At 38.6% G+C, this 21633-nt stretch overlaps 3 protein-coding genes across 10 annotated transcripts in view; 1 reads left to right on the top strand and 2 right to left on the bottom strand.

Moving 5' to 3' along the window:
* sult5a1 (sulfotransferase family 5A, member 1) overlaps positions 1-1388 on the top strand; it is a 75481-nt gene extending 74093 nt beyond the window's left edge. For 2 of the 3 annotated variants that reach the window (XM_058401841.1, XM_058401839.1), the window contains one exon: positions 5-1387. In XM_058401841.1, the coding sequence (XP_058257824.1) occupies positions 5-162 (158 nt within the window). In that variant the 3' untranslated portion in view covers positions 163-1387. Of the gene's footprint in view, positions 1-4 lie in introns of all 3 variants that reach the window. The other variant, XM_058401840.1, reaches the window with a different exon arrangement.
* Positions 1-2241, bottom strand: part of dpep1 (dipeptidase 1) — a 33131-nt gene extending 30890 nt beyond the window's left edge. Inside the window, exon 1 of the mRNA XM_058401834.1 lies at positions 2125-2241. The gene's annotated coding sequence lies outside the window, so the exon portion shown is untranslated. The remainder of the gene's footprint in view (positions 1-2124) is intronic.
* Positions 2242-11267: 9026 nt separating this feature from the next.
* Positions 11268-15994, bottom strand: hp (haptoglobin). 6 transcript variants are annotated; one of them, XM_058400284.1, is made up of 5 exons: positions 15849-15994; positions 15576-15661; positions 15256-15305; positions 14168-14439; positions 11268-11852 (listed from the first exon to the last, which is right to left on the bottom strand). In XM_058400284.1, exons 1-5 carry the CDS (start codon positions 15912-15914, stop codon positions 11331-11333), a joined length of 996 nt encoding a protein of 331 aa, XP_058256267.1. In that variant the 5' UTR covers positions 15915-15994; the 3' UTR covers positions 11268-11330. The 6 variants fall into 6 exon arrangements, with proteins under 6 accessions (XP_058256267.1, XP_058256270.1, XP_058256272.1 ...); XM_058400287.1 differs by lacking the exon at positions 15256-15305 and adding an exon at positions 14950-15034 and having other exon boundaries at positions 15576-15708; positions 15849-15962; XM_058400289.1 differs by lacking the exon at positions 15256-15305 and adding an exon at positions 14950-15034 and having other exon boundaries at positions 15849-15878.
* Positions 15995-21633: the final 5639 nt, after the last annotated feature.

Below are 21633 nucleotides of genomic sequence, written 5' to 3'. Positions count from 1 at the left end.
TTAGGTGAAATCGGAGACTGGGTCAACACTTTCTCCAAGGAGCAAAGTCACAACTTTGATGTAGTGTTTGCTTCCAAGATGGCGGACTCCCTTCTGACATTTGTGTGGGAGGCAAAAAAATCCTGTGTAGACTCGGAGATCTTACCACTTTGCCCTACATGAAACAGTGCCTTCTTTTTTTTTAATGTCTTGTCACATTTTCCTGTTAATCATTCCATGCATTACTGTTTTCACGTATGTTAATTTATTTTCTACTGTTGTCAAGAGGAAGCATAGCAACCACTTTGCACTTTTTCAGATTTATCCTCACATGGACTCATTTTTGCTGTTAAATATGTTCACTACATTTGAAAAAGATATTCAGATTTGGGTGGCACAGTAGGTACTATTTACTGCCTCACAGATCCAAAGTTCCTGGTTTGATCCTGATCTTCAGTTACACTCTGTGTGAGGTTTCACATGTGGGTTTGTTTCCACCTTCCAAAAACATGTCAGGTGGTGGATACACTAAATTGTCCCAAGGCTGGTGGGAGACTCTGAATGTTGCATCCATGCTGTATTCATGTACACACTTTTTCCAGGATCCAGAACAACCGTAAAAAGGATGAAACAGTGACTCAATGAATGAATATTCGTTAAAGTTCAAGCCTACACAGTTTGCCATTTTCTTCCAGCACATCAAACACATCTTTGGACAATTGTAAAATGGCGTGATCTCTACATTATCTTCCTCCAACAACTGAACTCTGTCTATTATCAATGAGGCACAAGGTTTTCCTACAGTAACACATGTACACACTATGAAGCAACAAAGCATTAAGATTTTTTTTTTCTCAGAATTTCCGGACATGGGTTAAATTATCATTATATACCCTATTAACCCCTTTTCACCTGGCCTGACAAAGACATTCAATACTGAACATGGGCACACAAAAAAAAAACACAAAACAGTTTGGGAGAAAACAGTTAGATCAAAATCTTTACTTTACCAACTTACACTCTTCTTATATCACTAACCCTCACCGAAAACATTACACCACACAAATGTACAATACAAAACCAAAATATTCATAAAACAGATTATAGAAGAGGGTTGAATCCTCTTTTCATAAATTTCATTCAGTTAAATTTTACCTGTATAGCGCTTTTTATAAACAGTTTACAGAAATATAGAAATTCTGTATGTATCCCTAATATTATTTAGACTTATAACTGTATACTATATGGTCAGAAAGTGTTAACTGTTGATGCCACATTTTTAATTGTCATCCTGAACTGCAACATGTACTTCCCCAAGCCGAATGCTTGACTTGTTCTATTTCTATACTGTTGTGTTGTGATTTTTCTGTGTATTACAGTAATAATAAATAATGAACTGTGAGTATAGTATTACTAAAATGACTAGTTAATTGATTGAAGTGAGAATGGGACAGGATGAAAAGTCGAATGATGCCACAAAACAATAACTTACACAGTCGTAAAGGGGTTACTGAGAAATATAATTAATATTACTCTGATTTTCATTGGACCTATAGCCATAACACAAACTCAAATTACACTAGAGATCAGTAAAAGATGTCTCGCACCTGCTGTTGTGCATAACATGAGGGATGTGCTAACAGTGACCTTAAACTGTAGGTTGGTCCCAGGTAAGATCTGACATACAGTATTATCCAATCAAATGCAATGCACATGAACTAAAGGACATGCTTGTCTTAACACATTTCACTATGACGCCTTCGATGTTCTGCGTCTCTTGGCAATAAAAGCTTGCACCATGTCATGCAATTAATAAGAAGATGTCAGTATTGGATCAGTATTTTGAATTTTCCCAAAGTAGGGTCAAGGTATCCCAAAACCAGAGAAAAAACAATCCCAGTGGCTGCCGGACTTACGCACAACTTAGCCTGCATTTGGTTCATTTTTTAATTCTTGAGGTGAAAATTCGTAAGGGAGGGCATTCATATGCATGAAGATGTCCTATGTAGAAATAATTAGATATTAGATAACTAATTTTCAGGATGGAAATGCAGAGGCAAATGCACATGTAAGTCATGTTTAATGAACACAACAAAATCATAATTGCAGGCAAGGTCAGGGTCAGCAAACAAGCACAGGACTTACGTCGGTATTCTGTTCCCACGGCGCGACGTAACTCGATTTTCGCCGTAAGTTGAGGACGTTGTAAACCGAGGACCTGCTGTATTCCATAAACAGAGTGCAAGGCTTGGTAAGTGTGTGTGTGTGATTGACAGTTGTGTTCAATCAGTGACTGAATGGGGAACTCATTGTGTGTTCTGGGAAGTCTGTACGCATGCTTCAATGGAAAGTGATACGACTCATTAAAAATCAGATATGTTGTAGACAATAAATCCAGCTCTTTGGAAATCACCCCTTCTCACTAGTAACACTGCACTTTTTGTCTGTAGCCATAACTTAATATCATTCTGTAAATGAATCTGCAGGTATAGCCTGAGAAGGAAAGGCTCTTTTAGCTATTTTAGCTGTATTAACACAGCCTGCTGTCACTCTATTATACATTCTAATGCAGAAGCTATGAACCGGTGAATATCAGTTCGCCTGATGCCAGACTTTGGACACGCCTTGCTTATGTGAACACAGAAATGAACATGAAGCAGTGTTTTCTTGTTCAATTTGTGCTCCGTTTGATTTGTGAAATTAAAGTGTTCTCTTTCCACATTTTGTTTTAGGGATATTTTATAGATGCATAGCTCCAGCTTCATCTCACCTTATAGAAATGAAGAAAGAAAATATTCGCATGACTTTCCATGGGGTCATGTGATCCCCCAACCAAGCAAACAGTGTTGTGTGACTACATGTCCTGTCCGTTTGCTATATTTCCTATTCAAACTAATTTCATGTGTAAAAACAAGGTCCAAGTGATCCCAAACTTTTGAATGGTAGTGTATGAATGAGCGTATTGAAATTTTCAATTCACTATTTGTATATCGTTTTTAACAGTGGACATTGTCACAAAACAGCTTAACAAGAATAGTTCAGGATATAAATTTTCAATTTATTCCTAATGAATTAGCCAGTGGTGATGTTAGCAAAGAAAAACTACAGGTTGTCTACTACTACAAGTGTCAGGCCAGTAGTTCTTGGTTGACTCAGGGGCAGAAGAAGAATTATAAAGGAGCGGATGGTACTTATATACCGTCAGTGCTACAGGTAACACTGTGAAGGAACATTATACAGTCCAGCTGACAGTCCACAAAGAAAACAAATTTTTTAAACATTCCTTTCTGTTGTCCAATTGCTGTCTAATAAATTTACCAGGATGAGACCTGATGTGCAGACTGGGCATAATTTTGACACAGGAGTTAAAATGTGTGAAATCTACTATGCAAATGATGTATGCTAGTGAATACGAGCCACTGTATATGTGTAAGTGGCAGGCAGTGTTGGGGAGTAACTAGTTACATGTAACGGCGTTACGTAACTTAATTACAAAATAAATGTAACAGTAACTCGTTACAGTTACTTAGAAAAATATGTAATTAAATTACAGTTATGAAAATGTTAAAGATTACAAATAGAGTTACATCTGAATATTTTCTTTTAAAAAACTAGGATATGTTGAATGATATTAATTTGTTGCTAGAGTTTGTTAAAGCCGTGCTACTCTGATGATTTTGATTGGTTCTCTGGTTTGAATTTGCGGCGCGTCTGCCAATTACGTTAATCCACATTGCCGCGGAAAGCTTTAGGCTAATACACTGTCTGAGAGTTACCACCATGGCGAGTGATAAAAATGCATTTCAGTCCTAGAAATTTAAAAAATAATTTCATCCCGAAATCCAATAAGGGACAAATATAACAGTTCAGTGCAAAATTTGTTTGCCGGCTGTTAAAATGCTTTCGACATCAAAGGCTTCAATGTTGAACCTGAGGAAGCATCTGCAGGTATGGAACCTGGCCTTTCTTTATTTTATAATATATTTAAAATGTAAAATTTTTGTCATTATTGTGAGTGTACAGAAATAAAAACAGGCCCTTTAGTTTGGAATGATATATTACTTGTTTCTGTATAATAAAAAGTGGTCAGTCGATTTACTGTAGCTGCTCTGTGGAAAAAATCCACTAAAACGCGCCTGCTCCTTCATCGAGCCTATAGTGTACTCAAGACCTGTATTCAAAACATTCAGAATAAATTAGCTAGTCTGCTAACCATGGGCGTCACTAGGCCATTTTAAAGCCCCCCTAACGTTTTCTACTCAGCCCTCCTAAAATTCTGCGATTCTCCATAAACTGTACATGAATAAGTGATCGCCTCAGCCCCCTTTAAATCTCATATGAAAACGGCGGATCTTCAGCTCCTCCCCAACTTTCAGCGCGTTCTTCAATCCGCAAACCTCGGCATCACAGAGCGAGGATCAGAGGACAAGTGTGTGTGTGTGTTGGTAATGTCAGATCTAACATAACTTAGTTATTTTAGCGCTGTAGCATACATTATGATGACTCTTTTCAGATTGTTTATTTTTCAAGCCATTGTTACTTGCCAGTGTGTCCTGTCATAGCTATGCAAAGATTAGATTCCTAAAACAGTATTAAACGATGTTTGTTCTGAAGTCTGGTTTTGTGGTGGCTGTGCTGAAAATTAAATCAATATAATCTTAATTCAAGTGAGGAAAGATTTAAAATTCTAACAGTAAACAGAGTTGAGTTCTACTGTAAGGTTAACCCTGCCTGGTATAAATGTTTGGAAATGATTTCGTTGAAAATATCCATTAGAAACTTAAAAGTAATCAAAAAGTAATCAAATGTAATCAGTCACTTTACTTTTATAAAGTAATTGAAAAGTTACACTACTTATTACATTTTAAACAGAGGAACTTGTAATCTGTAACCTATTACATTTCCAAAGTAACCTACCCAACACTGGTGGCAGGTTAACTCAGATTTGGTCATGTCCCCTGCAAATGTTCTGCTACACAGAAAAAGAAAAAACAGGATGTAAGCTGAAATATGCGGCAGATGAGTTGCATTGTACAGCAAATGTTAGTCAAGGACCAAGTCTAGATTATAAAAATTGATGATTTTGTAATCTAGATGTGTTAGGAAGAAAAAATGCATGTAGATCAGTTCCCTTTCGAGGAAACACAACGCTCATGTTGATGATTTTGGGACAGTGTGTCAAGAGGCAAAGAGGGTTTTTAACATCCGAAGGCAAACACATAACTCACCATCACCTAGTGGCAAGGTTTTAGAGGCTATACACCATTCACTATAACTAGCTGTCTGTAAATGTGAAGCACACACAAACAACAAAGACCTTGTCTCTGAAGGCTGTGTGAAAGTTGATGATGCAGCAAAGAGCAAAGAACCCACAAAGTAACCACATCTACTTCCTTTCAGATGTAAACAGACACACACAGCTGATTTTAAAGATAAAATTTAATTCAACTTTATTTGTATAGCACTCTTAACAGTAGACACTAGCTTTACAGGTATATAAAATTTAAAATAAAAATGATGAAATTTTACATGTATATTTATCCCTAATGACGATATGAGGAAGAAACCTTGAGAGGAACCAGACTCAAAAAGGAACACATCCTCATCTGGGTGACACCGGTTATATAATTTCCCTCTATACTATATGTACTACATATGGTCATCCTATTTTTTTTTTTGGCATACCATATTTTTGCAAACGTTCTTTAACTTTTTATCTCACTGTGCGCTGCTTTATTACAACGTCTCTCTTGATAAAATCTACGTGACACATGGTCTACATTTCTACCAATCTAGTCATGCTGTGGGCAGGACATTGGGCCTGACCACAAAAATGTAGGGTTTTTTTTTTTGTTTGTGTTTGCATCAGGTATGCACAAACAAAACAAAGTAAATTGTTTTTATCGTCAAGATAATAAGTTCAAGTGCCGAATCTGGGCACTAACTCTAGACTTCTGATTATAATAACAATCATATTAATGTGTGAGTGAGAGTAAATAATATTTTTGTGTATTTTGTGTAACACCAAACCACTCACTGGAGCTGAAGACTGTAGCTGTAATGTCATGCATCATGGGATGGTTATAATGCTTCAGATTTTTTTTTTCTCTCCCAGATGCTGATGGTATTTCACTTCAACTCTGTTCTGCTGTCTCTATTTCCATCACAGAGAGAGAAACAACAATTTTGACTGACACGACCAATAATTCCGTGTTATATAACTATCAGAATCAGGCTATACACATTAAGAGGAACTGAAGTACAGTTTGTGTTGATCTACTTTCTTATGATAAATGTTTTCATTACAGTTTGGAAATAAAGCAGGAAGCATTGTGTCATCTGCAAATCAAATGAGAAATTTAACCATAGACAATAAAAACACATCCATTTGAGGAGAGGAAATGAATATTGTAATACAATGCTCTTAGCGATGATTGATAGCAGGCGATGTTAGAACATTGTGAAACATGCGCCGGCTTGTGGATAAAGCATCGCTTTAGTTCTTCAGTTTCACATCTGATATACCTGACATTGTGATCCTTTTTGTGCAGGTGTGCAGTAAATGGAAGAGCAGTTTGTCTTTCAGTGAAGAAAAATGTGGCCGTAAACACGCACCATCAAATCTAGTTAAAAAGGCTTGTCATTCCTAATTTCTTGTAGGCCTAAATAGTCTTGTACACTAAAGAATGCTTAGTTAATAGTTAGTCAAAATGCAGTTAGTTTCATGACACACATTGTTGGCTTCATTTAAAACCTGTTTGTTTTAAGAAGCCAGAGTATAAGTAACAGAGTTACAAGTAAACAAACAATAAGTGAATAATAATCACAATAATGACCACAACTGTAGTCGAAAGACATAATAATCTACATGGTAATAACACCATGATAAATGCTAAACATCTGGCTTCATGTCATAAATATCAGAATCAGTATCATTTTATTTGCCATACACAGTTACATGCACACACATTTACCATCATAATATACAAATATTGCACCTTCAGTGGAAATGGTATTGTATGTGTCACTGTAAATTGTACTCATGTTTAATGCATATGAATAGAAGACGATGTCACAAGACATGTCTCAGCCCAACTCTGCATATAATTTGTGGTAATTTTGTGTTGATTTCTGTGATAGGTAAAACACAATCCTAGAGAGACTGATAAATAAATAATTGAATTAATTAATTAATATTGGTCTGTTTATATATGTCATGATATCGAGACGTTTGCTAGAATGGATTTTGGTGCATTGCTATTATTATTTATTTATTTGTTTGTTTGTTTGTTTGTTTTAAGATTTTTAGTACATCTTCCTGAAAATGTGGAATTGATCCACTCTGCCAGTATGACTATTCCAAGATCATTTCAGCTGTGAGATAAGATGAGTGTTGTGCTTTTCTTTCTTTCTCTCTCTCTCTCTCTCTCTCTCTCTCTCTCTCAAAACTACATGACTGACATATATCGTGCTCCAATCAGGGGAACACGAGGAACTGGTGTGCAGAGGTGAAACCGGAACAGAGGAAACACTCCTGAAACACAAAGTGTAAATAAAAGCATATGGCACAAAACACAGTAGTGACATAATAGATCGTTGCTAGATCACCCTCTGGTGGTCTTCCAAAAAAAATTTTCTAAGGAGTCCATGACATTCTCAGATTATGTGTCTCTTGTCACAGGCTTGATAGTGACTTTTACAATTTAAAGCACCCCATGAACCTGTTATTATTATTATTATTATTATTATTATTATTATTATGGCACTTAAAGTGAAGTCTCAAGCCTTCGTATAAATGGGACATGTTCACAAGACTTGAAATCAGTGATGGTTTGCAGGCCAGGGATAAAAAATTCATTAGATTGGCTTATTAGAAATGCCCGTGTGGAGCTTATCAAAGGAAGCATACTGTCTGATGAGGAAAGCAGTGTTTAGTGATGAAAAGCTGCACCTGCAGATCACAAGGACATGCACTTGACATTTGTGTTAGGGGAGAAATAAGAAAAGAGATTAAAGACGTTGCACTCTGGGTGTCATTGTGTCATTGGTGTCATTGCTAATCGATTCATTTGGTGTCCTCAATGTGATTTGCTAAGATCAAGTGTGCAAATCGATAGGACCATAGGGCAGGTATTACTTTTTTCTCTATTAAAAATAAACTTACAAGGTCTCTCTCTCTCTCTCTTCTCTCCCATCCGCTGTATTGAACTTCAGTGATCAATTTGTGAATAAAACTATTGTACAACTGTTGTTGTAGCATCTGCAGCTTTGAAAGTAAGTGTTAACTGACTGAGATGCAGCTGAATTCAATGAACTTTGGGCATGCACATATGTTCACACACACACACACACACACACACACACAAATATCATATTTATACAATTACTAGAAAGGTGTTCTTTCTGAAGGAAAAATCAGATTCGCTCTGCTCATTATAGACTTAAAACTAATTTTATGGTATTGTGATTGCAATCGACAAAATCCAATAAAAATGAGTGATTCCATAATATTTTCTCCAGATTAAATCTGAATTTAATTTTATTTGAAAGATTCTCTCAATAAGACACATTTAGGAGGAAAAATACAGTTGCATATAAGAAGCTCCTAAAATGGAAAGAAAAAAATGTGTAGGTGCATTTTTATGTAATCCTTTATTCCCACAGTAAATACAATATTGACAGTGCTGAAATTGCTTTTCTAATCTGTCTTGACACATAAAAAATGCGAGCTGTTTTAAGGTACACACAGTATGTCGACACTGAATGCTGTATCAGTGTGAGATGGGAAAACCATAGCGGTGCAGCAGGAGCTGTGTATGGAGGTGGACGTGACACTGGTGTGTGTTCAGCTGTAACCCTGACTGATGTTCTCTGGGAAGACTTGATCCTGAATCCTCAGTCACAGCTGATGTTTGGACATACGACATTTACACACTGTCAAATAAATGAGTCAACCCTTTGAACTGATCTTTTGGGGGAACACTGGGTGTTGACTAGCGTGTAATAGGGATAAATTTTAAACGTTAGACAATGTCCTTTGTTAAAAGCACTATACAAATAAATTGAATTGGAATTGAATACAAGAAAGAGCTGTAGCATTTGGCAATAAATATATAAATAAATAAATAAATAAATAGGTCTGCTTAAACACATGAAAATGCTTTCTCAGAGACATGTGAAGCCAACACCTTCTACATCTTTTCAAACTGTTGCTCCATCACAGGGCAGCGGAACATACTCTGAGGAAAATGCTATCTACCCTGTTCTACATACTTGAAAAAAAAAATATCTAATGTTTGGTGTCTGCAACGTGATTTGCTAAGATTGAGGGTCACTTGGGAATAGAGATCGAGTGAGCAACCTGGCGGAACCGAAGAGCAGGTATTCAGTTTGAGGAAGCTTGTTTCTGCCATATGAAAACAAACTAAAACATGCAATAATAAAAAAAAGTGATCAAAATGATGCAGTAATCAGAATGTTTCTTAATCAAATACTTTTGACGCCAACTGCATTTCACGTTATTTATTAATAAACACAACACACACTCATGTGTAAACTGTTTTTATGGGAGGTTATATCATAACTCCCTAATTTTTCAATGTATCTCCTCAGCTTTAAAAAAAAGTAGTTTTAGGCCAGTTTTGTACTCTTGACTCCTGGTACATGGGGGGCTGTGGTCATGTTGGCTATCTGAATTCCTGATGATACACTAAACATTGAAACATTGTGATTCTCTAATTATAGGTTCAGAATAAACAGAATAAGTGCTGACTAGAGCATTTTTTATGCTGAAAGGCCCAGACACTACATCCATCACCTGTGATGATGAAAGTGATAGCCTGGTTAAGCTGTTGGGCTACTGAGTGAAAGGCTGTGAGTTTGAATCCCAGGTCCACCAAGCTGGGCCCCTGAGCAAGGTCCTTAACACTCAATTGCATATATAAAAATTTTTTTTGATAAAATGTAAGTTGCTCTGGATAAGGGTGTCTGCCAAAAGCCATAAATGTAAATACCAAATTAGACTTTACTGAGAATCAACAAAGCTGAGCTGGTCCATGGAGCAACTGTTGAACTCTCTCAGCAGACTCTTATATATTGCTTCAAGACGTTTATAATCTCTTTGCAAAAATATCCACCCCCTTTAGCTGTCCATCATCCTTATCTCTTGATTTACAGTTTCCTTCCTGTCCTGTTGTGGTAAGGATCATGTATTTACACACACACACACACATCCTTGTTGGTCTTAACCTAAATACACAGACAATAGAGGAGTAAATGGAGAAACACATGTAAATTCTAACATAAATATTACGATTACATTTTTAGATGTGTTTGTGTTCTGGGAAATATTCTATGGCATAAAAATAACTAACTAGCCTAACCTGCTGTTTACAGATGAATTAACTGGTGTAAAAACAGCAATTGCACTTGGATTGTTGTGGATTAAAACATCTAAATTTGTAAAAAAAAAAAAAAAAAAAAAAAAAAGGAATTTGCTCCTGTTTTGTTGTGTCCATGGTCAGCATTAAATGTCTTTGTCATGTCATACTCCACAGTGGTGGTTAATATGAAGCTCATATGAATGTAGACACTAAGGGCTTTAAGAATTTGTAGTTTTCCATAAGTATTTCTGTTTTTTACCTATAGCTCATGTGTTTATACTGATTTAAAAAGTCAATTTCTATTTCACCGGTGGACTAGAACACTAGTTTACTAGGAAAAGGCGTTAAATAAAAATTGTTCAAAAGTTTTACAAGTGCAGAATGTTGTTGTTCTTTCACCTGCTACCTATTTGGTCCGCATGTTTCAATTTACCACAGGTTTACGCTGGATGCCCTTCCTGATGCAATTTTATGAGAATTGGAGGAACTCCAACTTGTCTTTTGCAACTCTTCAGTGACTGGGTTAGTGCCCTGCCCAGGATTCGAACCCAAGTCACAGCAATGAGTGCGCTGGATTCTGCTGCTGAACCACCAGGAGACTTACAAGTCTTACCACTGAAGGTAATTCACAATGAATAATTGGTTTGAAGGACATAGAAATGGCTGTGAAAAATGAATTGAAAAGGTATTGAATAGATGATTGGCCATGAGTCAGTCAGCCAATTCAAACTGAAACATTAACAAAGGCACTGTTACTTATTCATATTAACCTTCACCCATTACAAATTCTGATGATGATTAATACATAGGCCTGGTGTTTGAACAGTTTACTTGATTAGTAGCAGGATATATTAGAATAACTAAACTAAAATACTTTTTTTTTAAAGGAAAAAGAACAACTTAATATCTCTTGAATATATATTTTTTTATTAACAAACAATTAGTTAATTTTACACAACTGTACAGAGTCTATAAAAACTTTGAAAGCAGATTATTCATGGTGGAGTTACGGAGAGATGAGAACCTCTCCGAGTCACCGCTCATCACGCTGTGGATCCATGGCAGATATGCTGAGACCTTGATAAAGACAGCTTCCTCATCTCTAGTACACGGCTCATCATAGGAAAGGATTCCTGCAGCGTAGACCTTTTTGGTATCAGGGTTAAGGAGGGCCAGAGCTCCACCTGCATCTCCATAACAAACATTCTCCTGAAACTTGGTGCGGGTCGTTGTAATCTTATCGTGGTCTGCATTACTTGGGAGAATTGGAAGGACCAGAAACTTTAGGCGATCAGAGAACGTGAAAAGTGGTCCCCAGCCCCAACCAGCAATGACGCCTTTCTGTTCCTCGCTCTCCTCCAGGTTGTCCCCTTTCTCGGGCAGAGGGATGGGGAAAATCATGTCGTTGTAGCTCACCGGCTCTTTCAGCTTGATCAGTGCCAGGTCGTTGTCTACGTCTGAGGCATTCTGGAAAGCTGGATGAAGAAACACCTGGAGTGAATGAGAAGAAGTTTGAATTAAGAATTAAAGCAAATTTAGGCAATATTCAGGAAACAAAGGCAATAATTTTATCATTAAATTAAAGGCATCTGAAAAATGAGGTAATACATTAGGAATGATACGATAGATAGGGCAGTAGTTACAATCCTGTGGAAGTTGAGGTAGAAAATTGTGACCATATTTATGCCACATGTAGAAAAACCAGGAAATAAATTCGTGTAGAACATTAGGGAAATATTTATTACATATGCTATAAAATTAAGGCATTAAATAAGTGGGAAATCTAGGGAAATACACTATATTGCCAAAAGTATTCGCTCACCCATCCAAATAATCAGAATCAGGTGTTCCAATCACTTCCATGGCCACAGGTGTATAAAATCAAGCACCTAGGCATGCAGACTGTTTTTACAAACATTTGTGAAAGAATGGGTCGCTCTCAGGAGCTCAGTGAATTCCAGCGTGGAACTGTGATAGGATGCCACCTGTGCAACAAATCCAGTCGTGAAATCCTAAATATTCTATTTATTCCTAAATATCCCACAGTCAACTGTCAGCTGTATTATAAGAACGTGGAAGTGTTTGGGAACGACAGCAACTCAGCCACGAAGTGGTAGGCCACGTAAACTGAAGGAGCGGGGTCAGCGGATGCTGAGGCGCATAGTGCGAAGAGGTCGCCAACTTTCTGCAGAGTCAATCGCTACAGACCTCCAAACTTCATGTGGCCTTCAGATTAGCTCAAGAACAGTGCGCAGAGAGCTTCATGGAATGGGTTTCCATGGCCGAGCAGCTGCATCCAAGCCATACATCACCAAATGCAATGCAAAGCGTTGGATGCAGTGGTGTAAAGCACGCCGCCACTGGACTCTAGAGCAGTGGAGACACGTTCTCTGGAGTGACGAATCACGCTTCTCCATCTGGCAATCTGATGGACGAGTCTGGGTTTGGTGGTTGCCAGGAGAACGGTACTTGTCTGACTGCATTGTGCCAAGTGTAAAGTTTGGTGGAGGGGGGATTATGGTGTGGGGTTGTTTTTCAGGAGCTGGGCTTGGCCCCTTAGTTCCAGTGAAAGGAACTCTGAATGCTTCAGCATACCAAGACATTTTGGACAATTCCATGCTCCCAACTTTGTGGGAACAGTTTGGAGCTGGTCCCTTCCTCTTCCAACATGACTGTGTACCAGTGCACAAAGCAAGGTCCATAAAGACATGGATGACAGAGTCTGGTGTGGAGGAACTTGACTGGCCTGCACAGAGTCCTGACCTCAACCTGATAGAACACCTTTGGGATGAATTAGAGCGGAGACTGAGAGCCAGGCCTTCTCGTCCAACATCAGTGTGTGACCTCACAAATGCGCTTCTGGAAGAATGGTCAAAAATTCCCATAAACACACTCCTAAACCTTGTGGACAGCCTTCCCAGAAGAGTTGAAGCAGTTATAGCTGCAAAGGGTGGACCGACGTCATATTGAACCCTATGGATTAGGAATGGGATGTCACTTAAGTTCATATGCGAGTCAAGGCAGGTGAGCGAATACCTTTGGCAATATAGTGTATGTAGAATATTGAGATAATAAATTAACTTAGAAAATGAGGCAATATTTAGGTAAATATATAGATATTGAGGGCAGAAAATAATGAAAATATTGAGGCAATAAGTTGGGGTAGAATTATAGAATATTGATGATGTAAAATATTGAGGCATTGATTAGATAGAAAATGAATGAAGGAATGGATGGATAGATAGATATATGGATGGATAGATGGATGGATATATGAATATATAGATGGATGGATGGAAGGATGGATGGATAGAGGCTAGAAAAAGAGGCTTCTTTTTTCTATCAGCACTGAATAATTCTGATCTTTAGTTTTTAATACTTATATATTAATAAGATAGAACCAGAGACTTGTACTAGACAGAAACATGCTGAATGATGAAAATGAATACTAATTTTTCTCCCATAATAAGGCGGAGACTGCACTGAGGTAATAAAAATATTAATTTGTCAAAAGTTATTATTGCCTTTTCCTGCCCTGTAGATGCTAACAGTGTGGTTAAAAACTGGTGAACACAAATTTTTCCTACTTGAAAACTCAGGAATTTACGAGATGTAAGATAAATAGAGTTCACTCAGTAGTTCAGTCCTCATCCCCACATAATTTATCAACAAACATCTGAAATGAATTCTATTTCTAAGCTTGTTAGTTGGAATGTACGATTGTTCGATGAATGCGACCTGGCAACTGCTTCACTCAAGCTACAGTTTATAATTTTTCACACTCCTTTATAGAGAGAAACTTTCACCTTCTCCACTGCCACCTCCGCAGCGGCATCAGCTCTGGAACGCTGGACGACACCCAGATAGACCTTTGGGATCAAGGGCTCTTTTCCTCTAGTACTGTTTTGTGTCTTCCTCACAAATAGATTCCTGCCAGCGGTCAGAATCCACTGAGGGGCAATCAGAGCTCCTCCACCGATACCTCCATCCAGCTTGCTGTCACTAAGGTACACCAAAGCCTGCCAGGGAACATAGCCTGGGGTGAGGAGACCTCCAACCATACGCTTGGTCCTCAGGGCTGTGAATATGAGGAATATGAAGTTTTAAAGAATGAAGACATGGTCCTAGGAGAAGTTTTATATCAATGTAAATTATACAGATCATGAAATAGTTAAGGCTCTGGATTAATGATCAGAATGTTAAGCTTTCAAACCCCAACACTGCCAAGTTACGCCTATTAAGCTCCTGACCAAGGAATCTTAACCTCCTCTACTCCAGAGACATGGTATCATATCTGACCCTGTGCTCTGACCCCAACTTCCTAACAATCTGTTGTACTAACATTACAGTTTGTGCCTTCAGAATTCTACTCTTTAAACATTTTTTCTCTGCTGGAAATCATATCATCAATCATCAGTGAAAATATACACTGAAAAATATACACAAAATTCCCTATAAACTACTAGTTTTTTAATTCAGTTAACAATTAACACATCAAGTATATCACACAATCAATTGCTTTTGCTTTGCACTGGCTCTTCACATTACTATTAGTGACAAGTACAAAATAATGAGATTTTTAACTCACAGCAAGAGAATGAAACACACTTCTCTATCCGATTGTCTTTAAATGTTTTGTTTTCACAAAGCATGTTGGTGCTTCAGTATTTAGACTAGAGAGGGAAAAAATTATTTTTTGCGAGAACGCAATTGCAGGAGAGCTTCAGTTTATTAAATCCAGACAATGATGCAAAGATGCAAAGCGGGCAAAGGGAAAAAAAACAGGGTCAAAAAACAAACAGGGCTATAAGAGTTGGCTAAGACAGGATCAGGAAACATCGTCTAAACATGATCAGAATGGAGCGTTCATTTTGCAAGGTTAGACGACACTCACATAGGTTTAAATAGATGCGTTGACCAAGAACGACACTGAAAACGGGTGAGCTTAATCGTGGCACATGAGAGAAACAAGACAGGACACAGAACAGGAATCAAAACAAAAGGCACATGGCTACATTAACAAACAAAGAACAACGCAGGACAGAAGCATAGTGCTGCAGGCTGCATACATCGCCTTACATTACATACATTGCCTTGCACAACACCTTTAGACCAGTTAGAATTAAAAATGTAACAGTATTGTGTTATTTATTATATTCTTATTAAGGGACATTTCTCACACTCTTTACTGAATACTGAGCTAATAAATCATACCTGCAATATGTTCTTCTGTCCTGTCCACCACATGTCCCGCCGCTAGACAGATCATTAACCCAAAGAGGAAAACAGCTCCAGAGAACCTGTGAAGAACAGGAAAATAAACATTCCTGCAGTGGAGTTGTAAACTCTACCACAGAGTTTACATTGTGTAGCATTGAATCTTTCTTGCAATCCTAAAAACTTGTCAATAGGAGGTTTTAACTCTGTAATAATCTCGAAGATACTAAATCATCTCTACAGGATTACAGAAGAAAATTAGGAATGTACCACGTCATGATTTTTTCTTTCAGAGGAAACGTCTTGTACAGCAGATATAAGCAGATTGAGGTTCATCTGTGAGATTGCGCTTCTTCATATTTATACCTACTGAACTGCCTGTCCTTGTTGAACACATAATGCTGATTCAGAAATTTCACAATCAGAGAAGTTCCAGCTTGGCAAAGCCTAGCCTTATGAACTTTAGGGAACAGAGGCAGACGAATAATTTAAATAAAGATTGCGGGTTTTAATCAGCAAGTGACACAGAGAGCACACAAAGTACTGAGCAATTAGCTAATAATTCATTACTATTTATTTAATAATCATTTCTACGCAAAAATGACAAGAGCTTTAGTGACAGTACTTCATCAGAATGATGTACTTTATGTATTTTATGATTTATCACTTAAAAATATTTAGAATGAATATTGCAAAAATGACTTATCTTGAATATTAATAGCAGGATGCATGACTATACATTAAACACCATCGATGTTCTTTCACCAGCCCAAATAAACAAATAAACAGCTGTGTAGAGCATACTGTATATATTAGTCAAATTAGCTAGCTGGGTGATTCAAGGATTGGGGGTACCATTTGTGTGTAAAGTTACGTCCTCTAAATTTCTCAATTATCATAGAGTAGCTATCTTATTGATTTGTTTCCTCTATTTTTATTACGTTTTTTGACTAATTATGTTACCGAAATTATAGATTGAATATAAATTATTTAACAAAAATAAATAAATAAATAAAACTCCCTAGGTTTCTACTAGATTGCATTTCTCACAGGTTGACTGAAGTGAGATTTCAATATTAGTGACGTAAGCACTATTTATTCAAAAGACGTTACAAAATTATACAGTCAAAAAATAATAGAAACACATTCAAAAAATTAGGAAAAAAAAGAAATTAGGAATAATAATAATAATAATAATAATAATAATAATAATAATAATAATAATAATAATAATAATAATTTAAATAAATAAATAAATAAATTTAAAAAAAGCCCATTTGAGATCAGGGGTATTCTTATGAATTAAATTCAGTTGCTTTAATTTAGTGAAATTGAACCTTTTTCCTACCAAAAAAAAAAAAACTGAGTTCATTATTTAAAGAAAGATTAAGCAACTAATGACTTGAAAAGATACTACATTTGCACAATACCATGAAAGTCCGTGTTTGGTTGATAAATAATGGCAGTGAGGGACACAAACGTATGTAGATTTTAGTCATGACCACTGCGTCAGAGAGTCAACAGTGGTGACAAGTCCAGGTTTTTTTCCCTCTGTGCTGGAAATGTTGCAGGACAAAGTCCAAAGATTTGTCAACCCACAGAAAGCCAATGAATAATCAACCTCTTGTTATGCATGAATAAAAAAACCCTAATCCAAATCAACGTCCTGAATGACCTGAATGCATGATTCATTGATTGATGAAGTGTAGCAACCTGATAGCTTTTGACATTATTGACTATATAGTTTATTTAATGAGGTTCTCTTTTGCACAACTAAAGGTTTAGCATTTTAAACATTTGACTGGGGTCTCTAGAATATATCCAACAACTTGATCAACAATATTCATTGTGAGAGGAAACGTCTTTAGGTTGACTGCCCTCAGGTTTTCCACCACATTAGTTAAACTTATTGAACATAATCATTGCCAGAAGATTACATTGCCTATACTTACTTATATTGCCTATGTAAGTAAATAAAATCCACAGTGTTGTGGTGAAATTTTTAAGCACATCATAGATAGACACAATCTTCTTCTTCGTCTTTCTGCTTTTCCCTTCAGGGGTCTCCACAGCGAATCGTCTCTCTCCACCTACCCCTATCTTCTGCATCCTCAACACTTACACCCACTAGCTTCATATCCTCATTTATTCCATCCATATACCTCCTCTTTGGCCTTCCTCATTTCCTCCTGCCTGGCAGCTCCATGTCCAACATTCTCCTACCAATATACTCACTCTCCCACCTCTGGACATGTCCAAACCATCTTAACCTGGCCTCCCTAACTCTGTCCCCCAAACATCCAACATGAGCTGTCCCTCTGATGTACTCGTTCCTAATCCTGTCCAACCGTGTCCCTCCCAAAGAGAACCTCAACATCTTCAGCTCTGCTACCTCCAGCTCTGACTCCTGTCTCAAAACCATACAGCATGGCTGGTCTCACCACTGTCCTGTACACCTTCCCCTTGATTCTCGCTGAAATTTTTCTATCACACAGAACTCCCGATACCTTTCTCCACCCATTCCAACCTGCCTGCAATCGCTTCTTTACCTCTTTCCCACACTCTCCATTACTCTGGACTGTTGACCCCAAGTACTTAAACTCCTGTACCTTCTTCACCTCTTCACCCTGTAATCTTACTGTTCCACTTCCCTCCCTGTCATTCACACACATGAAACGAAATGAAATGAAACAGCCTTTATTTGTCACATATACATTACAGCACAGTGAAATTCTTTCTTCGCATATCCCTTCCTTGGAGGTTGGGGTCAGAGCGCAGGGTCAGCCATGATACGGCGCCCCTGGAGCAGAGAGGGTTAAGGGCCTTGCTTAAGGGCCCAACAGTGGCAACTTGGCGGTGCTGGGGCTTGAACCCCTGATCTTCCGGTCAACGACCCAGAGCCTTAACCACTTGAGCCAGCACATGTACTCAGTTTTACTACGACTGACTTTCATTCCTCTCCTCTTCAGTGCAAACCTCCACCTCTCGAGGTTTTCCTCCACCTGCTCCCTGCTCTCACTACAGATCACAATGTCATCTGCAAACATCATTGTCCAAGGAGACTCCTGTCTGACCTCCTCTGACAACTGGTCCATCACCATAGCAAACAGGAAGGGGCTCAGAGCCGATCCCTGATGCAGTCCTACCACCACTTTGAACTCCTCTGTCTGACCTACAGCACACCTTCCCACTGTCCTGCTCCTCTCATACATGTCCTGCACCACTCTGACATACTTCTCTGCTACTCCTGACTTCCTCATACAGTACCACAGCTCTTCTCTTGGCACCCTGTCATACATGTTCTCCAAGTCTACAAACACACAGTGCAACTCTCTCTGACCATCACTATACTTCTCCATCAACATTCTCAGAGCAAAAATTGCATCTGTTGTGCTCTTTCTGGCCATGAAGCCATACTGCTGCTCACAAATTTCCACTACCTTCCTTAACCTAGCTTCCACTACTCTTTCCCATAGTTTCATTGTATGGCTCATCAACTTTATCCCCCTATAGTTGCTGCAACTCTGCACGTCACCCTTATTCTTAAAGATCGGCACAAATACACTTCTTCTCCATTCCTCAGGCATCTTCTCACTCTCTAAAACCCTGTTAAACAAACTAGTTAAAAATTCCACTGCTGCCTCTCCTAGACACTTCCAGACTTCCACCGGGATGTCGTCAGGACCAACTGCCTTTCCACTTTTTATCCTCTTCAAAGCCTTCCTGACTTCATCCTTTCTGATCTTATCTACTTCCTGTTCCACAGAGTTCACCCCTTCTACTCTTTTTTCCCTCTCATTTTCCTCATTCATCAGCTCTTCAAAGTACTCCTTCCATCTCCTCTGTACACTCTCCTCACTTGTGAGCACCTTTCCATCTCTATCCTTAATAACCCTAACTTGCTGCACATCCTTCCCATCTTGATCCCTCTGCCTAGCTAACCTGTACAAGTCCTTCTCTCCATCCCTAGTGTCTAACCTAGTGTACAACTCATCATACGCCTTCTGCTTGGCCTTAGACACCTCCCTCTTCACTCTGTGCTGTAACTCCTTGTATTCCTGTCTATTCTCTTCAGTCCTGTCCACGTCCCACTTCTTCTTGGCTAACCTCTTCCTCTGAATACTATCCTGAACTTCCTCATTCCACCACCAAGTCTCCTTATCTTCTTTCCTCCTTTCAGATGACACACCCAGCACCTTTCTTCCTGTCTCCCTGATCACTTCTGCTGTAGTTTCCCAGTCATCTGGCAGCACTACCTGACCACCAACTTCTGTCTAAATTCCTCACAACATTCCTCCTTTTTCAGCTTCCACCACTTGGTTTTCTTCTCCATCTCTATCTTTGACCTCTGCTTACAGACTAGCAAAGTCATCCTACACACCACCATCCTATGCTGTCTGGCTACACTCTCTCCTACTACCACTTTACAGTCACTAATCTCTTTCAGATTGCCTCTTCTACATAGGATGTAGTCTACCTGTGTGCTCCTACCTCCACTCTTGTAAGTCACTCTATGCTCCTCCCTCTTCTGAAAATAAGTGTTAACCACAGCCATGTCCATCCTCTTAGCAAAGTCCACTACCATCTGTCCTTCAAGGTTCCTTTCCTTAACTCCAAACTTGCCCATCACCTCCTCATCACCTGCGTTCCCCTCACCAACATGTCCATTAAAATCTGCTCCTATCACCACTCTCTCACCTGTTGGGATACTCTCTATCACCTCATCTAATTCATTCTAGAATCTCTCTTTCTCCTCTAACTCACAACCTACCTGTGGAGCATACCCACTAACAACATTCAACATCACTCCTTCAACCTCTAACTTCAGACTCATCACCCTGTCTGACACTCTCATCACCTCCAGAACATTCCTCACAAACTCCTCCTTCAGGACTACACCTACCCCATTTCTCTTACTATCCACACCATAATAAAACAGCTTGAAACCTGCTCCTATACTACGAGCCTTGCTACCCTTCCACCTGGTCTCCTGTACACACAGTATATCCAGCTTCCTTCTCTCCATCATATCAGCCAGCTCTCTACCTTTCCCTGTCATAGTACCAACATTCAGAGTTCCTATTCTCAGTCCTACACTCTTACCTTTCCTCTTCTCTCTCTGTCTACGCACTCTCCTTCCTCCTCTACTTCTTCGACCAACAGGTTAGGTTAATGGCGCCGATGGTGGTAGCTGTTCCATCGGTCGGGCCTCGACCGATCTGGTATGAAATTTAGAGTACTGACGATTCGCATGGTTAAATTTGGCAATGTTTTACACCAGATGCCCTTCCTGACGCAACCCTCTCTATTTATCCAGGCTTGGGACCGGCACAGAAGTCACTGGACTGTGACCCAATGGCTAGATTCAAAGATAGACACAATCAAAAACCACATACTCTACTAGCACTGTCCCACCATCTCTCAGCGTACAAGGCAGGTATACATCTACATCCTTCTCTGTTCTGGCACCGAGGTAGTGGAATGAACTTCCCCTAGATGTCCGCACAGCCGAATCACTGACCGTCTTCAAATGATGGATGAAGACCTACCTCTTCCTGAAGCACTTAAACTAGCTTTTATTTTTCTCTGTTTGTTTTATGTATTGTTGTTTTTATGCATATTTTTTAGACTAACGGTATCCTAAGTCTGTGACCTGTTGAACCAGTGCTCATTGATAGAGACTTTAAAGCACTCTGGTACGTCGCTCTGGATAAGAACGTCTGCCAAATGTAAATGTAAATGTAAATTTACATACATTGTGCCACAAAATGGAGGACAAAGTGGATGCAATTGCAGATTATTTATTCATTAAAATGCTAACAAAACAGCAAATGATAACATGTAGTATGAACCAACGGCATACAGACAGACAATGTGCAATACAATGGTGTGTACACACACAACACAAGAACATTACAACAAGAAAAGCTTAACACAGAAACACACAGAATCATCTTGGGCATCTTGCATGTTGGAGATGATGGGAAATGTTGTCCAGCACTCTTTGGGTGCTACAGTATGATGAGCTATTATAAATAAATATAAAGTATAAATT

This window comes from Hemibagrus wyckioides, linkage group LG10 (genome assembly GCF_019097595.1).
Source record: "Hemibagrus wyckioides isolate EC202008001 linkage group LG10, SWU_Hwy_1.0, whole genome shotgun sequence".
NCBI lineage: Eukaryota > Metazoa > Chordata > Actinopteri > Siluriformes > Bagridae > Hemibagrus > Hemibagrus wyckioides.
The sequence above is the reverse complement of the archived record's forward strand: the minus strand, read 5'-3'. Positions and strand labels throughout refer to the sequence as shown.

Bases quoted from the DNA above. Each gene is read 5' to 3' on its own strand.
- hp (XM_058400284.1), bottom strand. From the start codon at position 15,914: ATGAACCTCAATCTGCTTATATCTGCTGTACAAGACGTTTCCTCTGAA. The intron at 15,306-15,575 runs GTATGATTTATT...GCCACGATTAAG, and splicing joins GACAGAAGAACATATTGCAG to CTCACCCGTTTTCAGTGTCG. The intron at 14,440-15,255 runs GTGAGTGTCGTC...TCATATTCACAG, and splicing joins ACGCATCTATTTAAACCTAT to CCCTGAGGACCAAGCGTATG.